This window comes from Phodopus roborovskii, unplaced genomic scaffold (assembly GCF_943737965.1).
Source record: "Phodopus roborovskii unplaced genomic scaffold, PHOROB, whole genome shotgun sequence".
Taxonomy (NCBI): Eukaryota; Metazoa; Chordata; class Mammalia; order Rodentia; family Cricetidae; genus Phodopus; species Phodopus roborovskii.
In genome coordinates, this window is record NW_026126517.1 from 22,401,740 (window position 1) to 22,425,834 (window position 24,095).

General features: G+C 45.8%; 1 protein-coding gene across 3 annotated transcripts in view; it reads left to right on the forward strand.

Annotated features, from left to right (window-relative positions):
* Positions 1-16,972, forward strand: part of Jaml (junction adhesion molecule like) — a 28,478-nt gene extending 11,506 nt beyond the window's left edge. For all 3 annotated transcript variants that reach the window (XM_051197302.1, XM_051197300.1, XM_051197301.1), the window contains 6 exons: positions 3,022-3,134; positions 6,793-7,024; positions 9,748-9,937; positions 12,522-12,582; positions 13,588-13,671; positions 16,879-16,972. In XM_051197302.1, coding sequence (XP_051053259.1) covers positions 3,022-3,134; positions 6,793-7,024; positions 9,748-9,937; positions 12,522-12,582; positions 13,588-13,671; positions 16,879-16,944 — 746 coding nt within the window. In that variant the 3' untranslated portion in view covers positions 16,945-16,972. The remainder of the gene's footprint in view (positions 1-3,021; positions 3,135-6,792; positions 7,025-9,747; positions 9,938-12,521; positions 12,583-13,587; positions 13,672-16,878) is intronic.
* The last annotated feature ends 7,123 nt before the right edge of the window (positions 16,973-24,095 follow it).

Genomic DNA, 24,095 nt, shown 5'->3' on the forward strand with positions numbered 1-24,095 from the left:
GACTGAGAGCACATGCTGCTTTTGCAGAGGACCGGAATCTGATCTGGTTCCCAGCGTACAATGGCCTGAAAGTCTAGCTCTAGGGGATCAAACTCCTCTGGCTTCTTTGGGCACCTGCACTCACATGCAGGTACCACTCTCACTCTTCACACTCTTAATTAAAAAGTTACAAAATGAACCTTTGATGGGCATGGCATAAAGGACTAGTGGATGGCCAGGGCTGCTTACCAGCTAGTAGAAGGCCATGGTGCAGGCCCTCTGTCCTCCCTGCTAGCTTCAGTCCTTAGCTACGGAACACACTCCCCTAGAAGTTAGCCTTTCTCCCACACGATGCTGGCTACACCCATGCAGTGTGTCTTCCCTGCTTGTCTGGTTCTTTGCCTCTGACGAGCCTTTGGTGTAGTACTTGGCAGCCTATAAGGAATCAATACACATTAGTGTAATGGATGACGGTCTCGAACTGGTATCCTTCCGGTGAATCCAATTTGTGAGTGTGAGTCATTAGGGAGTGGCCTCTGGCACCTGTCCTCATTTTCCCTACATCTTTTTTTTTTTTTTTTTCTGAATTCCAAAGCTGTGTTCCTCCAGGAAAAGGGAGGAAGTCCAATGTTTGCTCTCCCCCAAGATTCTCCTTGTGAGTCGCTGTTCTACCCTCATTCTCTGCGGGCATTCCTAAACCCTTCTCAAAGTATGGCCCACAAAATGGCTGCCCTTTCCAGTTTTGTGGTTACAAAGAAGAAACCGACAGGGGCCAATGGCAAGAGCTGAAGCCAGGGAAACCAGCCAGAATCACATTAGGGGTGGTCAGAGGCAACCCATATTTATTTCCCCCTCCAGCCAAATCAGGAGCAGATCTAAGCCCCCACGTTTTACCTCCTTGCTGGGACGACTGTGGTCCACTTGTTTATAGAGGTTGTCTCTCTGTTCATGTGGAAACTCCGTGTTTATATCATTTGTGGCTTTTCCTTCCATCTGTAACCCTCCTACGATCCCATCACTTGGCTGCCACTTTCTACAGTTCTTAAATATTTTAGATGAAAATAACACTAGTTTCCTATCCTTTTGCTCTAGATCTGGGACCCTTTCATCTGATATGATGTGATAGGCACAGTACCCCCGGAAGCCTGGGGTTTGTTCTCACGTGGACTTAGGTGTGAGTTTTCTCTTTACTGTCCATGTGACTTTGAGCTCCTTTCATTATTCTTTCTATTTGTGTAACATGGAGAGCAATACAGTAAGAACCTAAAAACATTATAATAACTTCACCTGAAAATATAGTTCTGTAGTCGAGGGTGTCTTTAACATAGACGAGGCACTAGATGGGCTTAAATAGCAGGGACCGAACATGCGTGTTACATGACTAATCACTATGCTGCCTATAAGATGTCTGGCACATGCCAGTGCATTAAATGGGCTCAGAATGTTCAGTTGTTATTGACTTAAACGCTAGTGTTCAGTCCTTAACGGGCTAATGCAATGGGGCCTTTCCTTCCCTGCTAATGTCCTTTGCAGTGCATTTTCACTGCCTGCAGAAGCATTCTCTCCAATGAGTTTAAGTTTGTATTATTATTATTATTATTATTTGCTTTCTTCCCACTGTGTAGCTCTCTTACTGGACAGGAAGTTCATGTTCTCCCAAGGAGGCAACTTGGATGAAAGTTCTGCTTATGCACTGTTTTTGTTTGCTTGGGACCTTTGCTTAGCATTCTTTTGAAAGAACTCTGTCTACTTAAGGTTTAAGCTCCTCCCCCCTGTGTCTACTTGAGACTTAGGTTTGTGCCTCTCTGAACTACCCCACCTTTGCTTTCTTAATTGACTTCGTGGATGTTTTGTGGAGGACAGTGTGGAAAAGTTAGCAGTATTTTTCTAATTGCTTTCTTTGCAGGGTCCTCTTCGAATGACTTACTCAGAGAGAATTTGAGAGGGTCATTTGCCTGCCCAAGCCAGCAGAAGGAAGCTCCTCTGACTTGGAAGGCCCAGAGAACTGGATGTGTGTGTGTGTGTGGGGGGGGGTTGTATCAGATGGGGAGGTAGGGTTCTGGAGAGGGCAGGATTGAAACAGAGAAGAGAAACAGTCAAGGGGAAAGCTACTTCCTTGGCCAACTTTGCAAGGAGTCCCATGACCTGTGTTGAAGCCAGAAGTATATCCCAAGCAAATCTTAAAATAACTTGTAAAATGAGTAAAAGAATTTGAAGAAAGTTACCCATGGTTCATCACCCCCCCTTGTCAGTTAGAAGAACCAGCAAGTTAAATATGACATTGAGTTTTCTGACTTTCCACTGTTGATGCTGTGCCCACGTGGGTCCCTGTATCCATGAATAGAAAGCGAGAGCCTTGAGACTTTCTGTCCTTCATCTGGACTTCAAACATGAGAGAAATTCTGGAAAGGGGGAAATATAAAGGAGCTAAAGGCAAGCAGAAAGAGTTTACTTCAGTGTAAAAACAACAGGGACTTCAGACTTGGTGTGGGTGGGGGGTGAGCATATTCTTTTATGCCAGGGTGCCATGCCACTTTGAGAGAAAAGGCTCTTGAATGTTTTGTCCACATGTTTGGTGTGACAGTGACACTTTGCTGTTGAGGATTTTTAGCTAGACTTTATTATTTATTTTTTTGTGGTGTGTGTGTGTGTGTGTGTGTGTGTGTGTGTGTGTGTGTGTGTGTGTATGTGTGTGTGTTCTTCATATACACGAGGGTGCAGTTGTATTTGCCCTCCCTCATCTCTCTACGGTTTTGTCTTGAGACAGGGTTTCTCACTAAACTTGAAGCTCCATTTTGGCTAGGATGGCTTGCCAGAGAGCAATCAGGCTCACCTGTCTCTGCTCCCGAATGCTGGGATTCCAAGGTGATGCGCCTGGTTTTTTACGTAGTAGATGTTAGGGATTTGAACTCAGGTTCTTTGGCTTGCTGAGTAAGCATTCTTACCCACAGAGTCATCTCCCCAGCCCCCCCACCCTTTATTGTCTAGAAACTCTGTTTGATTTTGCTATAAGTCCGACTCAATTTATCACTTCATTCCCAGAGCTCACAGTCCTTGAAGGCGGTTCGGCTGAGATGGGATGTTTCTTCCAGAGCACAGAAGAGAAACATGTGACCAAGGTGGACTGGATGTTTTCTTCCAGAAAGCATGCCAAGGTAAGAGGGAGGAAGCCTTGCTGAAGAGACAGCCAGGGCTGGAGGCAGAGGAGGGCAGGGAGGGGAGAATCAGGTACCATGTGTTGGGCTTGTGAGGGGTGACATTGCAGAGTCCCAGGCTTGGGAGTCTGTTAGACCTGGCCTTCTGCTTTAGCCACTTGCCTGGACAAGTTTGGCTTCTGGGTGGGAAATATGATTCTATTGATAAGAAAGAGTGAGGAAGGGGAAGATGGAAGAGAAGGGAGGGGGAGGATGAAAAGAGGAGGGAGGGAAAAAGATGAGGAAGGTGAGGAGAGGAGGAGGAAGTGTGGGAGGGGAAGGAGGAGGGGGAAGAAGAGGTGATTGCCTAAATGTTCCGGTTTCTAAGATACTGATGTGCAATGGGACACGGGAAGCACTTTGTGTGGGATGTGGCCACTTCATTAGAGAGTCCCTTCACCTCCTCTTCATTGTACAGTCCCTGTCAGAGCAGTGTGTGTGCATGCGTGTGTGCCTAACCCGGAAAGCAGTGGGCTAGGCATAAGAATATAATTACATTCTTACCCTACTGTGTGCTGTTTCTGTAAACTTGGCCTGGTACTCTGTTACTCACTTTGTGGGATGGAGAGAGTTTTCTTTTCTTCTTTATAAACTTTCCAGGGCTTGGGATTTGTAGACCCTTGGGAGCCAGAGTGAAGGGTAATTCATCGGAACTGTAAAGCAGTAAGTAGCAAGTTAGTTCATTGGACTAACAGATCTCAACAATAACATGGTGATATATTTAGGGATCAAAATATATGCTGAGGGCTAGTGGGAAGGTCATCACTTGCTACCAAACTTGATGATCTGAGTTCAGCCCCTGGGTCCTATATGACAGAAAGAGAGAACAGAGTTCTACAGGCTGTCCTCTGAGTTTTTACATTCACGCCATGCAACTGCCCCTCAATAAATAAGTGGAATAGAAATGTATTATGGGTGACATCTTAGTTGACTTATTGATAGAAGTTAGAGTGCAGAGTTTTATAAATGAGTTTGGTTTTTTAAATTAAAATGTATTCTAGGTAGTCTTTCTAACAAAGTCACTCACTCTTAACCTGATTCTTGGATGCTATCTGAGGACATCAGAAAAGGTGGGGGATGATATGTAGCCCCAAGTTCACTCCTAAGAGCTTGTCATGCATTTATGTTTTTATTTATTTATTTGCTTTATTTTCTGTGCATGAGTGTTTTTCTTTCACATATCCATATGCACCATGTGGGTGCCTGATGTCCATGGAACAGGGAAGATGGTATCTGATTCTCTGGAACTGGAGTACCAATGGTTGTGAGCCAGCCGTTGCGTGGGTGCCAGGAACTGAACCTGGGTACTCTGTAAGAACAAGTACTGTTAATGACTGAGTTGACTGGACCAGCAAATAGTTCTTTATTGGCAAACTTCTAAGGGAGAGGTGGCCTTGAGATGAACGTAAAGGGTAGGAAAGTTTGGCATTTGGATGTCTTGCAGAAGCTCATGGCTCAGACAAGCAAGTGTATTAAGAGGTATAGCACCTTATACAGTATTTTTAGTGGAGAAATGGGACAGAGTCATCAAAAACCATTGTATAATGGGACTACGTCAGCAGGAAGCTAATCAGGCAGTATTGCACAAGGGGACACAGGGTGTCTCAAGGACATTGTAGACTGAGCACACATCAGCCCTTAGAGAGGGAAGAGTTGGGTTCTCAGGATCTGGAGCCATAGCTCCCCCAACATCCTGGCCCTAGGCTATTCTAGGCTCTGCCAAGCATGTTCCTGGTTTTAGAGAAGGAGCTATGTTCCTTTGCCACACATCAAGATCTCGGGGAAAGCCCTGGAAGAGCCCAGCCTTCAACGCTGAATCCATCTCTCCATCCCCACTGTCATGCATGCCAGCCATCAAATGGTTCACCATAGAAGGGACAGCTGGGCTAAGTCTCTCCTTTGTGTTTCTGTCTATAACTCATTACCTTCACTCAAAGGCTTTTCTTTCTTTTTGGAACAAAAAAAAAAAAAAAAAAAAAAAAAAGTCTAGGGATAGAGATGTAGAAAGAACACTTGCCTTGTGTGCATAAGGCCATGGTTTCTATCTTACCTCTACCTCTACCATGACCACCATCACCACATACCTTTGTAAAACATTTCAACATCCATTCAAAGACCTAGCCTGCCCTTGTGGTGGTGGTGCACACCTTTAATCCCAGCACTTGGGAGGCAGAGGCAGTGGAATCTCTGAGTTTGAGGCCAGCCTGGTCTACAGAGTGAGTTCTGGGATAGCCAGGGATTCACAGGGAAACCCTGTTTGAAAAACAAACAAACAAACAAACAAAAACCCAAACAAAGACCCTGTCTTGATGGGACAGTAAGGGAGGGGAATTCACAGCGAGACAATGACAAACTGAATATCTAAAACAACAAAAAGATAAAGAGCCATGAAGAACCTTAAGCAAAGCTCTGTGTAGATGTCAGGGAAGCCTCATCAAGGTGGCATTTAGGTAGTGGCCTGAAGAAAATGAGGGGAGAGAACCAGATGGCTCCAGTTACAGGAATAGAAGGCAGCCTGGAGATCAGCATTCAGGAAGTAGCTGGGTGTCTGTGTAACTAAATCTAGTGAAGGAATTGGAAATAGGTGTGAGAGAGGGAAAGGAGACGGAGCAGATAGATCACAAAGGGCCTAGAGGAGAAATGAGGGTCCAGGGGGAGGTGCAGAGCAGAGGGAGGACATGCTGGCCTTGGGTTTAAAAGATCGTCCTGTGGGGAAGGGTGAGCGGGGAGACAGATGAGGAAGCCCTGTGGAATAGGTGCTCCTGGTAGAGATGAGGTATAGCTCGGGCAGCAGGGGAGCTGAGAGGGGTGGGTCATGATGCGTTTGATACAAGTTGCTTAAGAAAGAGGAATTAAAGACGACTCTAAGATCTTTAGCCTGAACATCTGGAAGAGGACATTGCCATTTACTGAAACGGGATGGGCAGAAAGAAGCAGGTTTGGGGACAACAGTCAATTTTAGACACTTTATCTGCCTGTTGGAAATCCAACTGAAGTGCTAGAGACAATAGTATACCCCTCCCTCCCTCCCTCCCTCCCTCCCTCCCTCCCTCCCTCCCTCCCTCCTTCCCTCCTTCCTTCCTTTCTTTTTCTGGAAAAGAGCAGAGTTACGTAATTTTACTTTATATTCTCATTTTCTTCTCTGTGTCTCTCTGTCTATGCCTGCTCCATCTCTCTCTCTCTCTCTCTCTCTCTCTCTCTCTCTCTGTGTGTGTGTGTGTGTGTGTGTCTGTCTGTCTCTAACTCTCTCTTGACTTTAGCTCTGCTGCTGGGAATTAAACTCAGAACCTTTCCCCTCTTTTTATCCCTGATTTGGAGACAGAGTCTGGCTAAATTACTCACTTGCACTTTCTATCCTCTGGCTCGGCCTCCTGAGTAGCTAGGGCTACAGGCCAGAGCCACCAACATCTTTTAAACCACTTCTTCTGATGGGACAGTTGTTTGTGGTTTGGTGTTGTCCTCACAAGTACACATGTGTTTGTTCACGTGCATGCGAGCATGACTTTGTGTTATCTAATACCCTCCCTGCCCTTACATGGCAGGGCCTTGTCAGCTCTGAGGTCTCCCCAGTACACACCTGCAGACCTCCAAGCCTCGTGCTTTTGAACTTTCCTTGTAGGAGGAGGTTGTCTGGAGCCATGACTTCAACACACCTAGTGGGCACTTCCAGAACCAGGGCCACTTCCAAAACCGTGTAAACCTGATTGGCGACCTCTCCCACAATGATGGCTCAATCATGCTTCAGACAGTGAAGGAGTCTGACCAAGGAGTCTACACCTGCCACATCTACCTGGGGAAGCTGGAGTCCAAGAAAACCATTGTGCTGCGTGTGATCCAGGAAGAATCTCAAGGTATCTAATATTTGGGTGGAGAGGGTTGAGGGGCTATGCATGACAGCAGGGCCATATCTGGAGTGAGTCAGGGAGGCTACAGGCATGCCCAGTGGGAGGAGGCATGGCTCTCAGGGCCTGCACAACCCTGAGAGTGATTCCTCCATCAACTCTACTCACCAGATGCCTGGCCTCATCTTGCCCTAGTTCTGTCTGGTGTTAGGCATGGAAAAGGGCGCTAACATGGCAAACGCCAAATCTCTGCCAAACCCCACTTGTGTCTAGAGCTGAGAGGTGGAGTGAGGTGGAGGTATGAGTCGTGTCTGCTTCACTTTGAGGGAGTTGCACAACCTTGTGAAGGGAAACTAACTCTAAACTGTAAAAGACAGCAAGCAACAGAGAGAAAATAGGAAGGTCCCTGAATAAGAAACCGAGGGGTTTCTGACAGAAGGTTTTATGTTCTGGCAAGCTGTGCACTGAGGAGAATAAAGACTTAATTGTGCTGTCTGAGACAGGTTGTACAAGGTGAAGGTTAAATCATAACTCAGTTAGCAGTCAGGATGTGGCCTGTGGATTTTGTCTCTCACCGGGGCCCTGAAGTAGCTGCTAGTGGTTGGCTAGGGGTGGGTGGGTAGGGGGGATGACTAGAAAGGGAAGTACCTCGGTGTCTCAGGCCAGAGTCACCTTCAAGAAGACATCTTCACCCCCCTGTGTACTCCGTTCTCAAAAGCATTTCCTTCCACTCCACGGAAAAAACACACCAAAGCGGCGAGTGGGGGCTCACCTCCTTCTGAGGTCAGCCCACCCACAGAAATGTCTACGCCTACCCCCATGCTTACCTCCCCACACCATCCTGAGGCAGATGAGCTCCTTCCTGCCCTATGCTCTGGCATCCCTCCACTGGGGAGTCTCCTGGTGTGGCTTTGAGCTTGCACTTTCTCTCCTATTGGTGTTTAGCTCAGTTCCTTCTCCCAACAGTGTCCCACTCAGGTCTCATCCTACAGTTCTGTTTTTCTTCAGGCTTATACTGTCAAGCCCACTCTCCCTTATATCAGCAGAGGCATGCCAGTCACCCATTCCCAGCCTTCTTCAGCGAAGCGATATTAGACGCTGTGTTTAACCTCTCTTCTATAATGGGCACAATTAGATTGGCACAAATGTTTATACACAGCCACGTGTGTCCCCTGATATCTGAGGAAATTTGGTTTCAGGACTTTCTCCTCCATTGAAAACACCAAAATCTGTGGGTGCTTAAGCTCCTTCTATGAAAATGCCATATTTAAAAAGTATCTGTTTATTGCATACACATAGCCTCCAGTATACTCAAAATCACCTCTAGATTACTGCTAATGCCTAATATAAGTATTTGTTGCCCCGGATTGCTTAGGGAGTGACAAGAAAAAAGGTCTTAATATAATTCAACACAGAAAACAGTTTTGCAGTTGGTCTAATCCAAGCATGAGGACACATGGAGATGAAGGCTGGTTGTGTGTGCCTGTGTAAGGAAGGAGAGCAGGAGTTATCATATGCATGTATATATTTCAACTACACACAAAACTTCTACAGATTCTTCAAATATGCATGGCTCTCCCTCATCCCATCTCTCTGACATTGGGGAATACTACCACCGTGGATACAATCATGTAACTGGATGCCAGGGGGTGGCCCCTGAGTCTTCCCTTTCCTATCCTAACAGATGAGTAAGTCGTGCCATTTCTATGGCTGATTTTGAAGCCACCTTCCTTCCAGCCCTTCACTGGCCTTAGTTCTGACAGTCTTCTTCTCTGTTTTAGACCTTCAGCCTCTAACCATTCTGTGCTCTCATCCTTAGCTAGTGCCTTCTTTCTGAATCACAAGTTGGAGCATTCCATCCCACAACTTGTAGGTACACCTCTCATTGACTTCACCAGGACCTGTAGCCAAAGAAAGGAAAAGAAAAACAGAGCCAACCACTTTGCCGTGGCTATGGCACTCCTTCCTGACTTGGATGCCATTGTTTCTTCATCCTACCACATCCTCAGCCTCAGCCTTTGAACTGCACCTATCAAGTTGTTTCCACTTCCTCAAGACACCCTGTCGGTCTACCAGACTGTGCACACCATCTTGGCCTTCCTTCCAGTCATCAACGGCCCAACCAGCTGAACACTTCTTTTAAAACTCACATTAAAATTTAACACTTGCCGCCAAAGGTCTCTTCCCATGTTCTTCGCAGAACCGAGCATCTGCTTTCTCTGTGCCCTTCTGTTTCCCCACAGACAGACATCTGTCCCTCCCTAGAGGTGGGATGCCTTTGTCATCAAATGTCTTTGTAGGCATCCTCTATATCTAGAGATCTCCAGTACTAAACACATGCTTATATGTGTCTTTAGAGTGAATAGATGAACCGAGTGAAGGCTGTTATACCAGTAGAAACACCCTGGCTGCCCTACTTAGCATTGTGACTATGCATAGGACAATGTCAGTCAGTGGTCTTGAAAATGACTGTTCTGTCTAGTCATCTGGTAAACCAAGTTTTAACATGGAATTACTGATGTAAAAGGGTGATCTAGCATAGGTGAAGGCAGCCACTTCTGCCACTTCAATCCTCACTTCAGGGCTAAGCAAGGGGGTTGGTCTGGCTTTTAGTCAAATGGGCATGGCATTCCTGTGTCCTGATGTGGGATGCAGCGTGGTCTTCTTTCTCTGCTTCCTGACCTGGCTGCTGCTATCTGGCATAGGGTTATTGGAGCTCTCTTCTCTTCTAGAATACGGAGACCCTCTGGAAGCTTTCTCCTTGTCCCAAGTGTTGATTGCAACAACTCCTCGACCCAAGACCAATCGGCCAGTGATCCTGGATGGGAATCAGCTGGTGATAATTGTGGGGATTGTCTGTGCCACCTTCTTGCTGCTCCCAGTTTTGATACTAATTGTGAAGAAAACCCAGTGGAATAAGAGGTATATGTTCATCCCCACCCCTCCAGTCAGGAGGCCCAAGTGTGTAGTTGGCTTCTAAATGAAAGTGGAAGAGTATCCGTTCCACCCTAATCTGAGCCTGATCTCATCTAATCCAAAGTGGAAGAGAGTGCCAGTTCCCTGTGATGGCACATTGATTGTTATATTTCATGTCATTGTAGCTGGCTCTGCCCGCTTTGCTCACCATACTTCAGAAAGTCTTAGATTAGTATACCATGTCATTCTCCTTGCTGTTATACAAAGATTATCAGCCCCCTCACAAATGGGGGTTTGAGTAAAACACAATTCAGATATAGACCTCATGCAAGAGCTGTAATAATACCTGTGGACTGCTTAAGAGAAGTTATGAATTGGGGAGGAGAGTGAGACAGGAAGTCCCTATGTAGCCCAGGCTGGCTTTGAACTCATGGTCCTCCTGTCTCAGCCCCTCATTTGCTGACATTACAGGTATGTACCACTATGCCTGAATTGAAATGTTTTCAAGGACTGAATTTCATCACTAGCTCTCCCAGACTCTTAGAAATGCCCAAATGCCAGGATACAGATGTTAGTATTTTACTGGCTATCAGCAGCTCTGTGCTCCTCTGTTTATAGAATATTAATGAAACATGTTGGCAGTTTAAGCTAATGCCCCAGCTGAAATAACAGCAATGATAAAGACTAAGGAATATTGGCTTTTTTCCCTCTTTTACTGTGCTGAGGATTGAACCCCAGATCTTGTACATTCTAGACAAACTTTCTACCACCAAGTCACACCTCTAGCCTCACAATGCTGATGTCTGAGTGACTTTTCCCAGGGACATGCAGATTGTAAAGAAAGTCACTGTGCCTGCCCAGGTGCACCACTACTCCCAGAGATGTCTGATTTGGCGTTGAACTTGGCACCTCTAAGTTCATTGCACCAGGCATGCATTTGAGCATAAGACTAAGAGCACTACACCAGACAGTATAAGTTCCACTCCCAATTTATGTCCATACTCTGGTCCTCCTTGTCAAGGAAAGTCATTCTAAAGAAATACCACTATCCAGAGATTCCCACATAAATACAGTTCACTGCAACTTGGCTGCTAATAAAAATCTGTAGTCATGAGCACAGCATCTCTCAGGAAGGCAATGATTGGGTAAGTGAGCATTCCATTGAATATACTTATTATTACATACAAGCCTGCAGCAAGCGATGACATAGGATGGTAGCTAGGAAGGTTGTAAAGGAAATGCACGGTATGATCTTATAGAAAGGAAGCAATACTGAGTCCATGTACACTGGATATGTTTTGTCTGGGAATTTACTTAACCCATCATTGACAGGGGTTCTGAAGGATATAGTTCTGAAACATTATCTGATATTGAGGATAACAATCCTGTTGGCTAAGTGAGAACAGACAATGTTACAATCATATGCTAAAAGCATTTCCATTTGAGACAAACGTGATTTATTTTTATGCTTAAATCCCTGTTTTGTTTTGTTTTTTAAAATATCTGCCTTAGATCAAAACATTAAAAAAACAAAAAAGGTACATTTAGTGACAAATGCATGAGACAACTGGCCCAGAGATCAAAGTCAAAGGGCCTGATCAAGGAAGGGTCAGTGAACAGCCTGGGGCGGGGTGTCACTGGGGGGGGGCACTGACCTGGGAAATGTAGTCTTGCTGGTTTTGTGCTGCTCATTGTTCTCAGTACTGAGAGAAAGATAGTGACGTCAAATACCATGGGCTTGCTCTATTCAGTCATTTAAAATTATATTTCCTCCTCTGTTCACATTTTCCCTTCCCTTTCTTCCCCTCCCTACTTGTTAAAATGAGATCTCTTAGGCCAGGAAGATGCCTTAAGGTCAGTTCCCAGGACTCACGTGAAAGTCAGATCCTATGGCTCATATTTGTGACCCCAGCTCTCCCATGGTGGGATGAGATGAGGAGACAGGAGAATCACCTGGAAGCTAGCCAGCCAGTTTGCCTGGCATAGGCAGAGGGAGCAGAAAGAGAGAGAGAGACAGAGAGAGAGAGAGAGACAGAGACAGAGACAGAGGCAGAGAGACTGTCTCAACAAGGTAGAAAGAGAGAACAGATTGTTAAAAGTTGTCCCCTGACCTCTACTCACATGTTGTAACTTGAGTGATACACACACGCACACACACACACACACACACACACACACACACACACACTAATGATGATGATGACAAATTTAAAATGGGTCTCCACATGATGCCAAGGCTGGTTTTGAACTCCTGGCTCCATGCTTCAGTAGTAGCTAGGACTTCAAGATGCCACTGTGCCTACTTATACTCTGCCTCCAACTCTGGGACAGAAGTGGTTAGAGTGAAAACAGAGAAGGTGAAGTCATATTTCAGCCTAAACTATCCTCAGAGTAGCTTCCCACTTCCTACCAGAAGAGCTGCCCTGTGTGTATTTAGTTCTTCCCCAGGGTCTCTACATAAAGTGATTTAAAGATCCTTTGTGACATGGGTGTTCCACTGGATGCAAAACACCCAGTAAGTATAGGATCCTTTCTAGGTACACTTGTGGGGTTCAGAGTGTTCATTCCATGTACTTTTCATGCCTTACAGTTCAGTGAATTCTACAGCTTCCTTGAAGAGCCTGGAGAACAAAGAGAAGACTAATCCAGAGGTGAGAGGACAACCTGCCATCTGAGGGGGACACAAATGGACGCACACTTGAGTAGGAAACACTGGGAGGTGGAGGGTGGAGGCCATCACTTGGGAACGGTATCTTGCTCATTAGTCTCAGCTCTCAGCTCACAGGCCATGGCTCTGTGCACAGCAGTGACTCAGGACCTTTATCACTGCTGCAGAGGAATGGGCTGGGACAAGGTAGCCTGGGCCAGATCAGCCCTGGGCAGCAGATCCTGGGCCAGGTATAGCCAAGAGCCCTGAACCTGGAACCAGAAAGCTCTGATTTTGAGGAGGTGCATTCAGGAGCCTTCAGAGGGGACCAAGAAGGACTCCTCCTGCCCCGCCTCATGCTTTGACGTGGTGGAGTTATAAACAGGAGCTGAGAGATTGATTTCCCTGAGTGCCTGTATCCTCATTCTTTCCTCCTCTGCCCCACCTTCTCCCTTCCCCCTTTTGACTTTTAGACACTTCTCTGTGATAGACTTCCTGAGGTTTGGGTTGCTTTTGTCCCTAGTATTTTTGTTCAGGCTGGTTCAATCCTTGAAAGCCTGAAAATGTGTCACTTTCCTAAGAGTGACACAATGGTAGATCACAGTCCTCAGATCATTGAGCTGTGAGCTTCAGGGAGGGCTGTCCTTGCCACATCAACCCTCTGTGAGAGGACAACAGTTAGCTGATGATTAGTGCCAACTTGCCATTACTAATCAGAAGAAACTGGTCACAGCCTACAAGTTATTCTGCAGGATGAGGGTCCCTCACTGCCAAGTCAATGCCTAGAGATGCAAGGGTCTTTGGTTTTGAAGCAGACAGTTTGGTTCTTGAGGCCATTTCCTGTGACTTCATTCAGGAAGACTGATGCCATAATGATCATCAGTGTAACCATTCTCTGACTCCATAACCCTCTGAACTACATGGCTTTGGTAGCTGATATCCTGTGAACAGGAGTAGGTGGTCCCTTTCTTGCATGACCCTTAAGAATTTTGTATTCCCCCCACCCCAGAAACATGTCTACTCCTCAATAACTACGTGGGAGTCAATGGATGGAGGACCAAGTGGACAATCAGAGGCCACCTACATGACCATGGTGAGGACTATTCTCGGCCCTTCTGGAGAGGAAGCAGGTGTTGGGGAGGCTCTGGGAGACAGGAGTGTGAGGCCACCCCACCGCAAGAGGTTGTTTGCAGAGGACAGATTTTTTTTTTTTTTTTTTTTTTTGTTTTCCCAAGCAGGAGGAAGCCTAGAGAATAAACTCTGTTTAGGATTAAAGTCAATGATAGAGAGTACACGCAGAGAAAGTAGGGAGGAAGCCTACCCTCATTAGCCCAGCTCTGGTCAAATAGATGTAATAAAGCAAATTAGATCATTAGACAAGACCTGCAGGGGAGTGAAAGGTGAAAGTAGGCGGCTAGGGACGCAATTGGTGTATAAAGTGATTGTTTCCTGGGCCTGATTCCCAGTGCCATGTAAGTTGGTTGTGGTAGTTACATGCCTGTAATCCTAGCACTGAAGAGACAGCAGGATACAGGGTTGCTGGATGGTGGTGGCACACGCCTTTAATCCCAGTAGCCGGGAGGCAGAGGCAGGCCGATCTCTGAGTTTGAGGCCAGGTTGGTCTATAGTGTGTGTTCCAGGACAGTCAGAGCTACACAGAAAAACCGTGTCTCCAAAAACCCAAAAAATAAAAACAAAAACAAACCCCAAAACAAGTTCAGGGTCATTCTCAGCTGCACACCCAGTTGAAGGCCAACGTGGCTGATAATGAGACCCTGCCCCCAAACAAGCTGTGGGGCTAGGGAAAAGGCTTGGTAAAGTGCTTGCTGCACAGGCATGAGGAGCTGGGTTTGAATCTGCAGAACCCATAAAAAGCTGTTAGCACACCCATCTATAATCCCAGGCCATACGGAAGATGAGCGGTGGAAACACAGCCCAGTGTAGGTGACAGCAGACAGGGAAGAGACCTCAAATGAGGTGGAAGGCTTCTGATCTCCAAGTGCATGTGTCTGCACTCAGGCACACAACTGCACACGCATGCATGCCCACACATCGTAAACACACAGTTTTTAAAAACATTAAAAATAGCGTCCTTTTGGTCATTGGCTTTGTTTATTCTAAATTTGGTTGTTACCGTCTCACGATCTAACTGACATGCAGGCAACTCAGGGAAGAAGGCAGCCGGAAATGGCTTCTTGCTGTACAAGGTGCAGGGGTAGGAAGAAAGGAATTGGCTGACAGTGGCACCACATTATTTTGTAGACTGATTAATGGCCCCCACCCCACGGTGAGCTGTAGTCTGTTGGGTTCAGGAAGGCAGGCCTCCAGAGTGTTTGGAATGATGGGCTGTTTGCCCTGTCACACTGCACAGAGACACATGACTCCCAGCTGATGGCAGTAGAGAAAGTTCTGCCTGGGCAGTGTGAGATCAGAGATCTGGCCCCCTTCCACCAAGTAAAACATTAGCCCTTCTGAAGTTGTGGATGAATAGAGTCATTTTCTTCTACACCCTTCTTCCATTATTGCCATGTGACACTCCAGTAACAGGCCAGGCTGTAGAGACCTTCAGGCATGGCTGCTGGTGGGAGTGTCACCCACCAGCACTGGAGAAAGTCTTGAGGTGGAGATGTGTTTGAGCAGCAGTGCTCTTCACAGCTACTCACATGCTGTGCAAGGGAAACAGTGCCTCTGTCCCCTTCATGCCTCAGGCCTGCTAAAGCATGGGTGAGGCAAGGCCCAGGCTGTAAACACAGAGGTCTTCAGGGCTGGCCAGGTTACGTGGAAACACTATATGTTGGGTGCTGGACGGCTCAGCACTCAAGAGTGCATGCTGTTCTCGCAGAGGACCCAAGTTTGGATCTCAACAGTCATGTTTAGCAGCTCCTAAGTGTCTTTGACTTCAGTTCCAGGGATCCTGATGCCTCTGGCCTCAGTCGGTACCTGTGCTCACATGCACACCTCCCCTGTATATACATAGTTGTTTTTTTTTTTTTAAGCAAATCTTTAAAAAAGAAAGAAAGAAAGACGTGCTTGGCATGGTGGCACCTGCCTTTAATCCTAGCACTTAGGAGGCAGAGGTAGGTGAATCTCTGAGTTCAAGGCCAGCCTAGTCTACAGAGTGAGTTCCAGGGCAGCAAGAACTTCATAGAGAAACCTTTCCTCAAAATAGATGATAGATGATAGATGATAGATAGATAGATAGATAGATAGATAGATAGAAGCACCACTGTGTGTGCCATTTAAATAAACCCATAGGAGGCTAGCAGGTGGCTAAGCAGCGAGGAGTGCTTCCTTTGCAATCATGAGGACCAGATAATAGGTGGGAGCCCTGCATACTTGTTTCCAGCTCCAAGGGATAATCCAATATCTTCTTCTGGCCCCTATGTGTATAGGCATGTACACCACACACACACACACACACACACACACACACACACACACACACACACACCCCACACTCTTGTGGCCAAACTCTGGGCTACAGACTCTTGTTTGAAATCTTAGCAGCAGAGGTATTCTTTGATAGAGAATGACAATAAGTAGCCTATTTTTTTTTTTTTTTTTTTTTTTTTTTTGCTGTTGACTTGATTAAATTGCTTTAATGTAGACTGTGTCTTTGTTTCCAGAATTTATGGTTCAGCCAACCACACATGGAAAATATTTGAGAAATATCTACAATGAACATGTGCAGACATTTTCTTGTTTTTCATTAAGTATCACATCAGAACACCTAATCACATAGCATTTACATGCTTTTAAGTACAGATGAGCATGTATTCTGTAGATTATATACAAGTGTCAAGCCACTTCTAGGGCCTTGAACATCCATGGGTTTTGATATCTGCAGGACTCCTGGACCCAGTATCCCACCCATAACACTTTTATCAGGGTCTCCACGGGGTAGTTCAGATCTCAGACTCTGATATTAAATGGTGGGATCCATACTCCGCTTCCAAAACTTCGCAGATGATACTGAGAGGTAGGCAACAGCTTCTATGAGCTTGTTTTCTTATCTTAGAAGTCAATGTCATTTTCTGCTATATAGTAAGTTTGAGGCCAGTCTGGGTTACTTGAGACCCTGTTTCCAAAAAGAGAAAAGTAGTATTTGCCTCAATGAGGCAATGCATATAGAATTTAATATTATGCCAAACATATGAGGAACATTTCACTGAGAGGCTGCTACTGTTGCTTTTCAACTTACTTTTTCTATGATGGGGATTGAACCCAGGACTTGCTGGTCAGACACTTCACTGCTGACTCTCCCCTCCTTACACATGTGTTTGTTTCTTTCCCATTATAGCACCCAGTTTGGCCTTCTTCCTCCAGAGCATCCAGTCTGGCCCTCTCTTCAGTCAGATCCAAATAATCCAGTTTGAAAAAACCAAAAACCAAAACCCAAAATAGTCAGCTTGGGGGATTCCCAAAGCAGCAAACTTTCTGGGAAGAAAGAGGGCACTTCGTCTCGGCAGCGGCAAAGACTCTGTTTTTGGTGGCCCCTGAGCCACCGTACCAGCTATTTTAGACTTCTGCGTCTCGGCTGGTCTTCTGAAGCCTGAAGATGGAGGGCTTGGAGACTGGCAGGAAGACCGAATTGCTCCAGATAAACAGGCACTGATGAGGGGAGGGAGACAATGGGCTTCTCCCAGAAGTGTGTGCTGGCTGGTGGGGTGGAGAGCTGGCTGGTCTGCCCATGGTCTCAAGCAGTCACTTGGTTCAGGTCTTTAATGTGAACAGGATTTTCTGTGAATGAGTTACTAAGAGACTCAGAGAGATGCAAAGCAACAAAAGCAATTCTTTTGATGAATTATCCCCAAATAAATGTGGTTTGTGGGAATCATCTTTTTTTATGTCCTGGATGGAGGGTGAGAGGGGACTTGAAGTGTGGAACTCCTGATAAAACGTTCCTAGAGGAGAGCCACAAAGGACTCAACACATGGGGATATTTGGTTCTGGGGAAGGTAAAGAGAGGTTGATATATTGGAAGTGGGGTATGAAAACAAGCCTGGGATTTAACTCAGTGGTTTTCCTCACCCTGGGGATCTGCATTGGTGGCTGCCAGCTAGGCCTATGGAGTTTGGGCATGTCCTTTTCAAAAGTGTTGACTAGACCTGCCAGAGCAGACAACCTATGACTAAACTCTGAAATATGTGGTTCCTATACTTTTGGTTGTTATCTGAGATTTAAAAGGGTTGATCTTATTTAAAAAAAAATTAAATTGGGGGTTAGCAGTAGCGGTAGTGGTGGTGGAGAGATGGTTCAGGGGTTAAGAGGACTGACTGCTCTTGCAGAAGACTCAGGTTTGAGTGCCAGAACCCACATGGCATCATGTAACTGTCTATAACTCCAGACCCAGAGGATCTGACACCCTCTTCTGACCTCTCTGGCCATTACGTGTACATGGTGCATGAATATACATACAGGCAAAACACCCATGCACATAAAATAAAAATACATGTTAAAAAATAAAAGCTAAGTACAAAGGGGGTTGATCTTAAAAATCCTTCATTTTTCAAGCTGGGTGGTGATGGCACACACCTTTAATCCTAGCACTTGGGAGGCAGAGGCAGGAGGATTTCTGTGAGTTGGAGACCAGCCTGGTCTACAGAAGTGAGTTCCAGGTCAGGCTCCAAAGCTACAGAGAAACATTTCCTCAAAATACCAAAAAGGAAAACAACAACAACAAAGGAACCCTTTGTTTTTCTCAAACTTGATTGGTGGCTCCTAGGGGCCAGCTGGGAACCCAAATCTGGTCCCCCTCCTTGACTATCACAGGCCTTTCCTCCTTTTCTGTAGCTTTCTCCTCACTAAGCCAATCATGGGCAGGAGAGGTCTTCTCTAGATCAGTCTCCCTCCATCCCCCACTCCACCCTTTGAAGTACTGGGGATTCATACCAGGCAAGTGCTCTATTGTTGAGCTACATCTGGCCCAGGCCCTGGGTCACTGATTTCTTTGCTTGTTTAAGACAGGGTGTTGCCTGGAACTCAATAGTAAGACTTAATGGCTGAAGACAACATACACTTATGGTAAACATGGAGAACTCAGCCTGGAACTGACAGGAAACCTTTCTCCTTGTTGGCTAGCTTTCATAGTGCCAGGTGCTATGTAGACCATGGAGGGAGGAGACATCAATGATCTTACTCACTGATGGAGCATGCACTGAGGTACACTGAACCCAGTGGTCTAGTACTTACATGACCATTATGAGAGTAACCAACTACTTTCTGATATGGGACCTGCTCCATAGGAGGGGATCGATGCCTGATACTGTAAACCTGGCCCAAAGTCTATAGCTGGGCATGCCCTAGGTTCTAGGGGGAAACCTACTACTATAGTTTCGGTAAATGTTTGTGTTTATGTTTATGCTAGTAGAGGGGTGCTGCTCCCGGCCTTGGTCAGTCTTCTTCTTGTAGTGGGTAGCAGTTAGCGCGGAGATTCATAGATGGTCAAAGAGCTGCAAATAAGTGATTGCTGAGGGCTGAGCTCCAAATGGGACATCTGCACCTAGGCCACCAAGGCGCAGGACACATTGCCAAAAGGAGCAGAAAGAATATCAGAATGGGAAAGGGTGTTGTGAATGGACTTGACAGCAGCGGAGGGTGCTTCCCTGCAGGAGAGCCAGCCAATCAACATCCCAGCAGTGCTAGGGGAGAAGCTCATCAAGTCCCATCCCTACTAGGAGTTGATGACTGTTGGGAGAGTCGATACCTTTCAGAGTATGGCCATTAATAGGTAGCTCATCCACGCCTCCCCGGGGAACTGTGCACCCACATGCATAGGTGTGTACACCAGCATGAGTTGGACTCAGTGAGTTATTAAAAAATTAAAAAACAAAAATTCAGACTGGAGAGATAGTTCAGTGGTTAAGAGCATTTGCTTTTGTTCCGAAGACCCATGCTCAATTCTCAGCACCCACATAGTGGCTCACAACTATCTATTCTAAGGGACCCTTCTGGCCTCCATGAGCATCAGGCATGCATGAGATGCACAGATAGACACTGAAACAAAGAGCCCATACACATAAAATAAAAAAATTTAAACAATAAAAAAGGAAAATTAAGAAGAGGACATGAAGGGTATTGCTCTGAAGCCCAGGGTAACCCGAAACTGACGAGTGGTCTATCAGCCTCAGCCCCTGGAGGGCTGGGATACATCCACTAGCCTGACTCTCTGATTCATTCTCAAGTAGGGCTACATTTTTCAATGACTCCCCAAACTCTCCTAACATGACATGCTTGATATAGGTTTATTCCATTTACCATCTACTCTGGTTAACCATGGAGAAGAATCACCAAATCTCTCTCTGTTCCTCAGGGGCCACAGAAAACGTCTGTTAAATGGCAGAGGATTATGTCAATGTATGTTGAAGGCAGCATCCGATGTGGGCCATAGCAGAGTTTGGGACTTTCCATAGCTGAAGTATTCATAGAGGAAGGGGTTTCATTTGTGGCTTATGACGTTATATTCTTTCTTGGGCTACCGAGTGCTTTCTCCTTCCTTGAACCGTGTGTGTGTGTGTGTGTGTGTGTGTGTGTGTGTGTGTGTGTGTGTGTGTTGGAGAATGGCCTTCAGCATACACAGTCACCTGTGGATTGTGATTTTACATCTACTGTTCTGGGTCTGAGACTAACTGGGGAAGAAACTTGAGGATGAGTGATACACTTGGTCCTCGGAGAGCACTCTGCAGAAGCATAGACATGTCCCGCTTTGAACTTGAACCCTTCTGTTTGGCTTCCATTCTGGGCTCAGCAGCTAGAACCTAGGAGGAAGGGCAAGCCCACACCACTCTCCCAGCCATAGTTCCCCACAAACCTTCCTTTTTATACAGGCACAGAGATTCAAAATTGAGGTAGATCCACAGCTCTCAAACACTAATATCGCCTAAAACCAAAACAGCACTCCAGGAGACCACAGGAAAAGCCTGCTTATTTGCTCCCCCATAGCCAGCCTTCTTCTACAGAGGATTGGCTGCTAATCCTGCAATATGTGGTATACAAAGAAAGAGGACAGCTTTGAAGTTAAGTGCCTGTGTTGAGCCGTGGTCCTGCCTCTTCAGTTTTCATGCCAAAAAGTTTATGTGGATGCTTTAGGGTAATTTTCCCACATAAATTCTCTTAATTTTTTTTTTAATTATGTGTATAGTGTTCTTCCTGTATGTATGCCTGCGTGCCATAAGAGGGCACCAGATCCCATTATAGATGGTTGTGAGCCACCATGTAGTTGTTGGGAACTGAACTCAGGACCTGTGGAAAAGCAGCCAGTGCTCTTAACCTCTGAGCCATCTCTCCAGTCCCCTCACATAACTACTCTTAGCTTAGAAAGGGCTGCAGTCATCATGAAGTAAAAATATCCTGAGTTCAAAATGCATTGAATACAGCTAACCTGTACACCACACTATACAGCTTCAGGTTATTGTGTGGCTGCCTGGGAGTGGTGACATGCCATTGCTCAGCACTGAGGAAGAGGATATTATCATCTGTCACTAGCCTGGGACAATATCAAATTTCCAACTCACAGCACAGCTTCTAACAAATGTATATGGCTTTCACATTAGCAACAAATAGAAAAAAAAATTCTGTGTCAAACCATGCTAAATTGAAGCTTTTTCTTCTATAAAAACAGAGATTTGTGGGGTTTCATTTTTTATTTTTTAACTTATGTTGTGTGTCTGTAGGGTCAGAGGTTTTCTACTACTATGTGGGTCCTTGGGTGTTCTAGTTAGCTTTCTGTTGCTGTGGTAAACCGCATGACCAAAAGCAACTTGAGGAAGGAAAGGGTTAATTTAGCTTGCATTTTTCACTACATAGTCCTCCTGGAAGCAGGAGCTGAAACAGAGACCATGGAGGAGTGCTACTCACTGACTTGCTTTGTTTGCTTTTGTGTACAACTTAGGACCGCCCGTCCAGGGATAGCACTGCCCACAGTGGACTGGCCTCTGCATATCGACCATTAATCAAGAAAATGCCCACAAACCAGTCTGATGGAAGCCATTCCCTCATGGAGGTTTCCTCTTCCCAGGTGGCACCAGTGGGCTAAAAATTTAACCAGGAGACTCAGGTTTTGAAGCTGAGTAACAAGTCTTTACCCAGTGAGTGAGTCATCTCTCCAGCCCATGATTTCCCCCAGTGACCAATGAAATAGCTTAGGCAATTGTGCTTGGATTGAGGCGTCTATGCCTGTGAAGTTTGCTCAATTTGATTCTTCTCTCCACTTCTTGCCATTCAGTAACTTGTTCTTTTTTTTTTTTTAATGATGCTAGTCAGTTTTCCATTCAATCATTTAAAAAAATATCCCTTTCTTTAAAACATTATTTTTATAAGCCCGTCGGTAGTGCATGCCTTTAATCCCACCACTCGGGAGGCAGAGACAGGCAGATCTCTGTGAGTTCGAGGCCAGCCTGGTCTACAGAGTGAGTTTCAGGACAACCTCCAAAGCAATACAGAGAAACCCTGTCTCAAAACACACACACACACACACACACACACACACACACACACACACACACACACACGTTCGTATACAGATGTTTTGCCTATGTGGAGGTCAGAAGAGAGAATCAGATCTCCCAGAATTGGAGCTACAGACAGTTACAAGAGGCCATGTGGGTGCTGCGTGCCATAAGAGGGCACCAGATCCCATTACAGATGGTTGTGAGCTACCGTGTAGTTGTTGGGAACTGAATTCAGGACCTGTGGAAAAGCAGCCAGTGCTCTTAACCACTGAGCCATCTCTCCAGGCCTTTAATGTTCAGCCTGAATAGCAAAATTGAGTGGTATAGATGACAGTGTCTTCTGGTCCCAATCTCTTGTTCATTTTTATTTCTGTGAGCACAAAGCCATTTAACCAGACACCTAAATTCCCTTTCCCATCCAAAGAAAGAGCAGGTAAGGAAGCCAAGAGCAGGCGAGGGCTTTGGGGAGATGATCCTGGAGGGCATGAGGCTGCCGGAAACCAAGTCAACTGGGTCTCCTCATCCTTCAACAAGCAGTTTTTCTGTTTGAGCTTTCAGTAGTTTTGGTTCCTGGAACACCAGACACCACCATGTTTGAAGACTTCCAAAAGCATCAGGCCCTTGCCAAGAGAAAGCAGTCCCAAGGGTTGAGGTGGGTAGTCCTGCCCATGAATAATGGAGACTCTAGCAATTCTAGAAGCTTCTCTTGGAATTAGAGGAATTGCTGGACCCCCTTTAAAGGCCCCAGCCCTAGCCAGGCAGTGGTGGCACACGACTTTAATCCTAGCAATTGGGAGGCAGAGGTAGGTGGATCTCTGAGTTTGAGGCCAGCCTGGTCTATTGAGTGAATTCCGGACATGCTTCAAGGCCACATAGAGAAACCCTGCCTTTTTTGTTTGTTCTGTTTTTCAAGACAGAGTTTCTCTGCATAGTTATGGAGGCTGACCTGTTATTCACTCTGTAGACCAGGCTGGCCTTGAACTCACAGAAATTTTCCTGCCTCTGCCTCCTGAGTGCTGGCATTAAAGGTGGTGTCACCAATGCCCAGCCTGAGAAACTCTGTCTTGAAAAACAAAAACAAACTAAAAACAAACAAACAACAATAACAAAAAAAAAAAAAAAAAAAAAAGGAAGAAAGAAAATCTTCACTACTTTCTTTTGTTTTTCCTTGGCTATCCTGACCTTGCCTAGGCTAGCATGATCATGGATTTATATGAGAAGTTATCTTCCCCAAAATGCTAGGGCTGAGTGTGTGTGTGTATCTGGGGCATTAATCTGACACTGACACCTCAGTTTCTTAGAACCAAAGAGCCTTAGATTTTAAGCACACTATATTCTAACCCAGCCCTGTAGCTTCTTCCTGAGCACAGAGGATGTTTCTTAGGACTGCTGACCTGGCCAGTTGTTTTGCAGATGTGGTCAGAATTTCTTTCAGGGAGGTCAGGCGATTTGTGACCACTTCTGTAAAACCAGAGTCACAGAACCTTTCTTCTTTAAGGAAAAAAAAAAAAAATGAAGGGAACTTAGCATTTTCCCACAAAGCCAATACCTCCTAATGTCAAGAATAACAGTGATGCACCTGTTCCAGAATAGGAGCAGAAGACCCGGGTCTGAACTCCACGTTGCTTGTTTGTGGCCTTCCGTGGTCTGCTTGTATCTTGTCTTTCCACCATGCCACTCTCTTTAAGAACCAAACAAGCCAACACCCAGTTCCTGCTGGTTCACCTTTGCCCCTTCAGCTTCCAAGTCTGTCTCCTCTTGCAGTGTCTGGGATGCTCACTGCCATTCCTCCTGCCCAAGCCATATTCCTTCCACCATCTGCTTGAATATCATCTAGGCAGTTTCATTCTCAAATCTTCCAAGATGTCTTTACACTCCATTGGATTTGTTTCTTGTCCGCTCTTTCATGTGAAGCTTTATCTTCTCTTGCAGATCTGAAGCATTTAGCCTACTTTAGGCCTTTTCCTGTGACCCTTGCACCTCTAACTCTATGTGGGTTAAGTCCTTGCTAATAATGGCTAGGAAGTGGAGGAGGCTGCACAGGGAACCTGGCTGGTTAGTCAGGCTG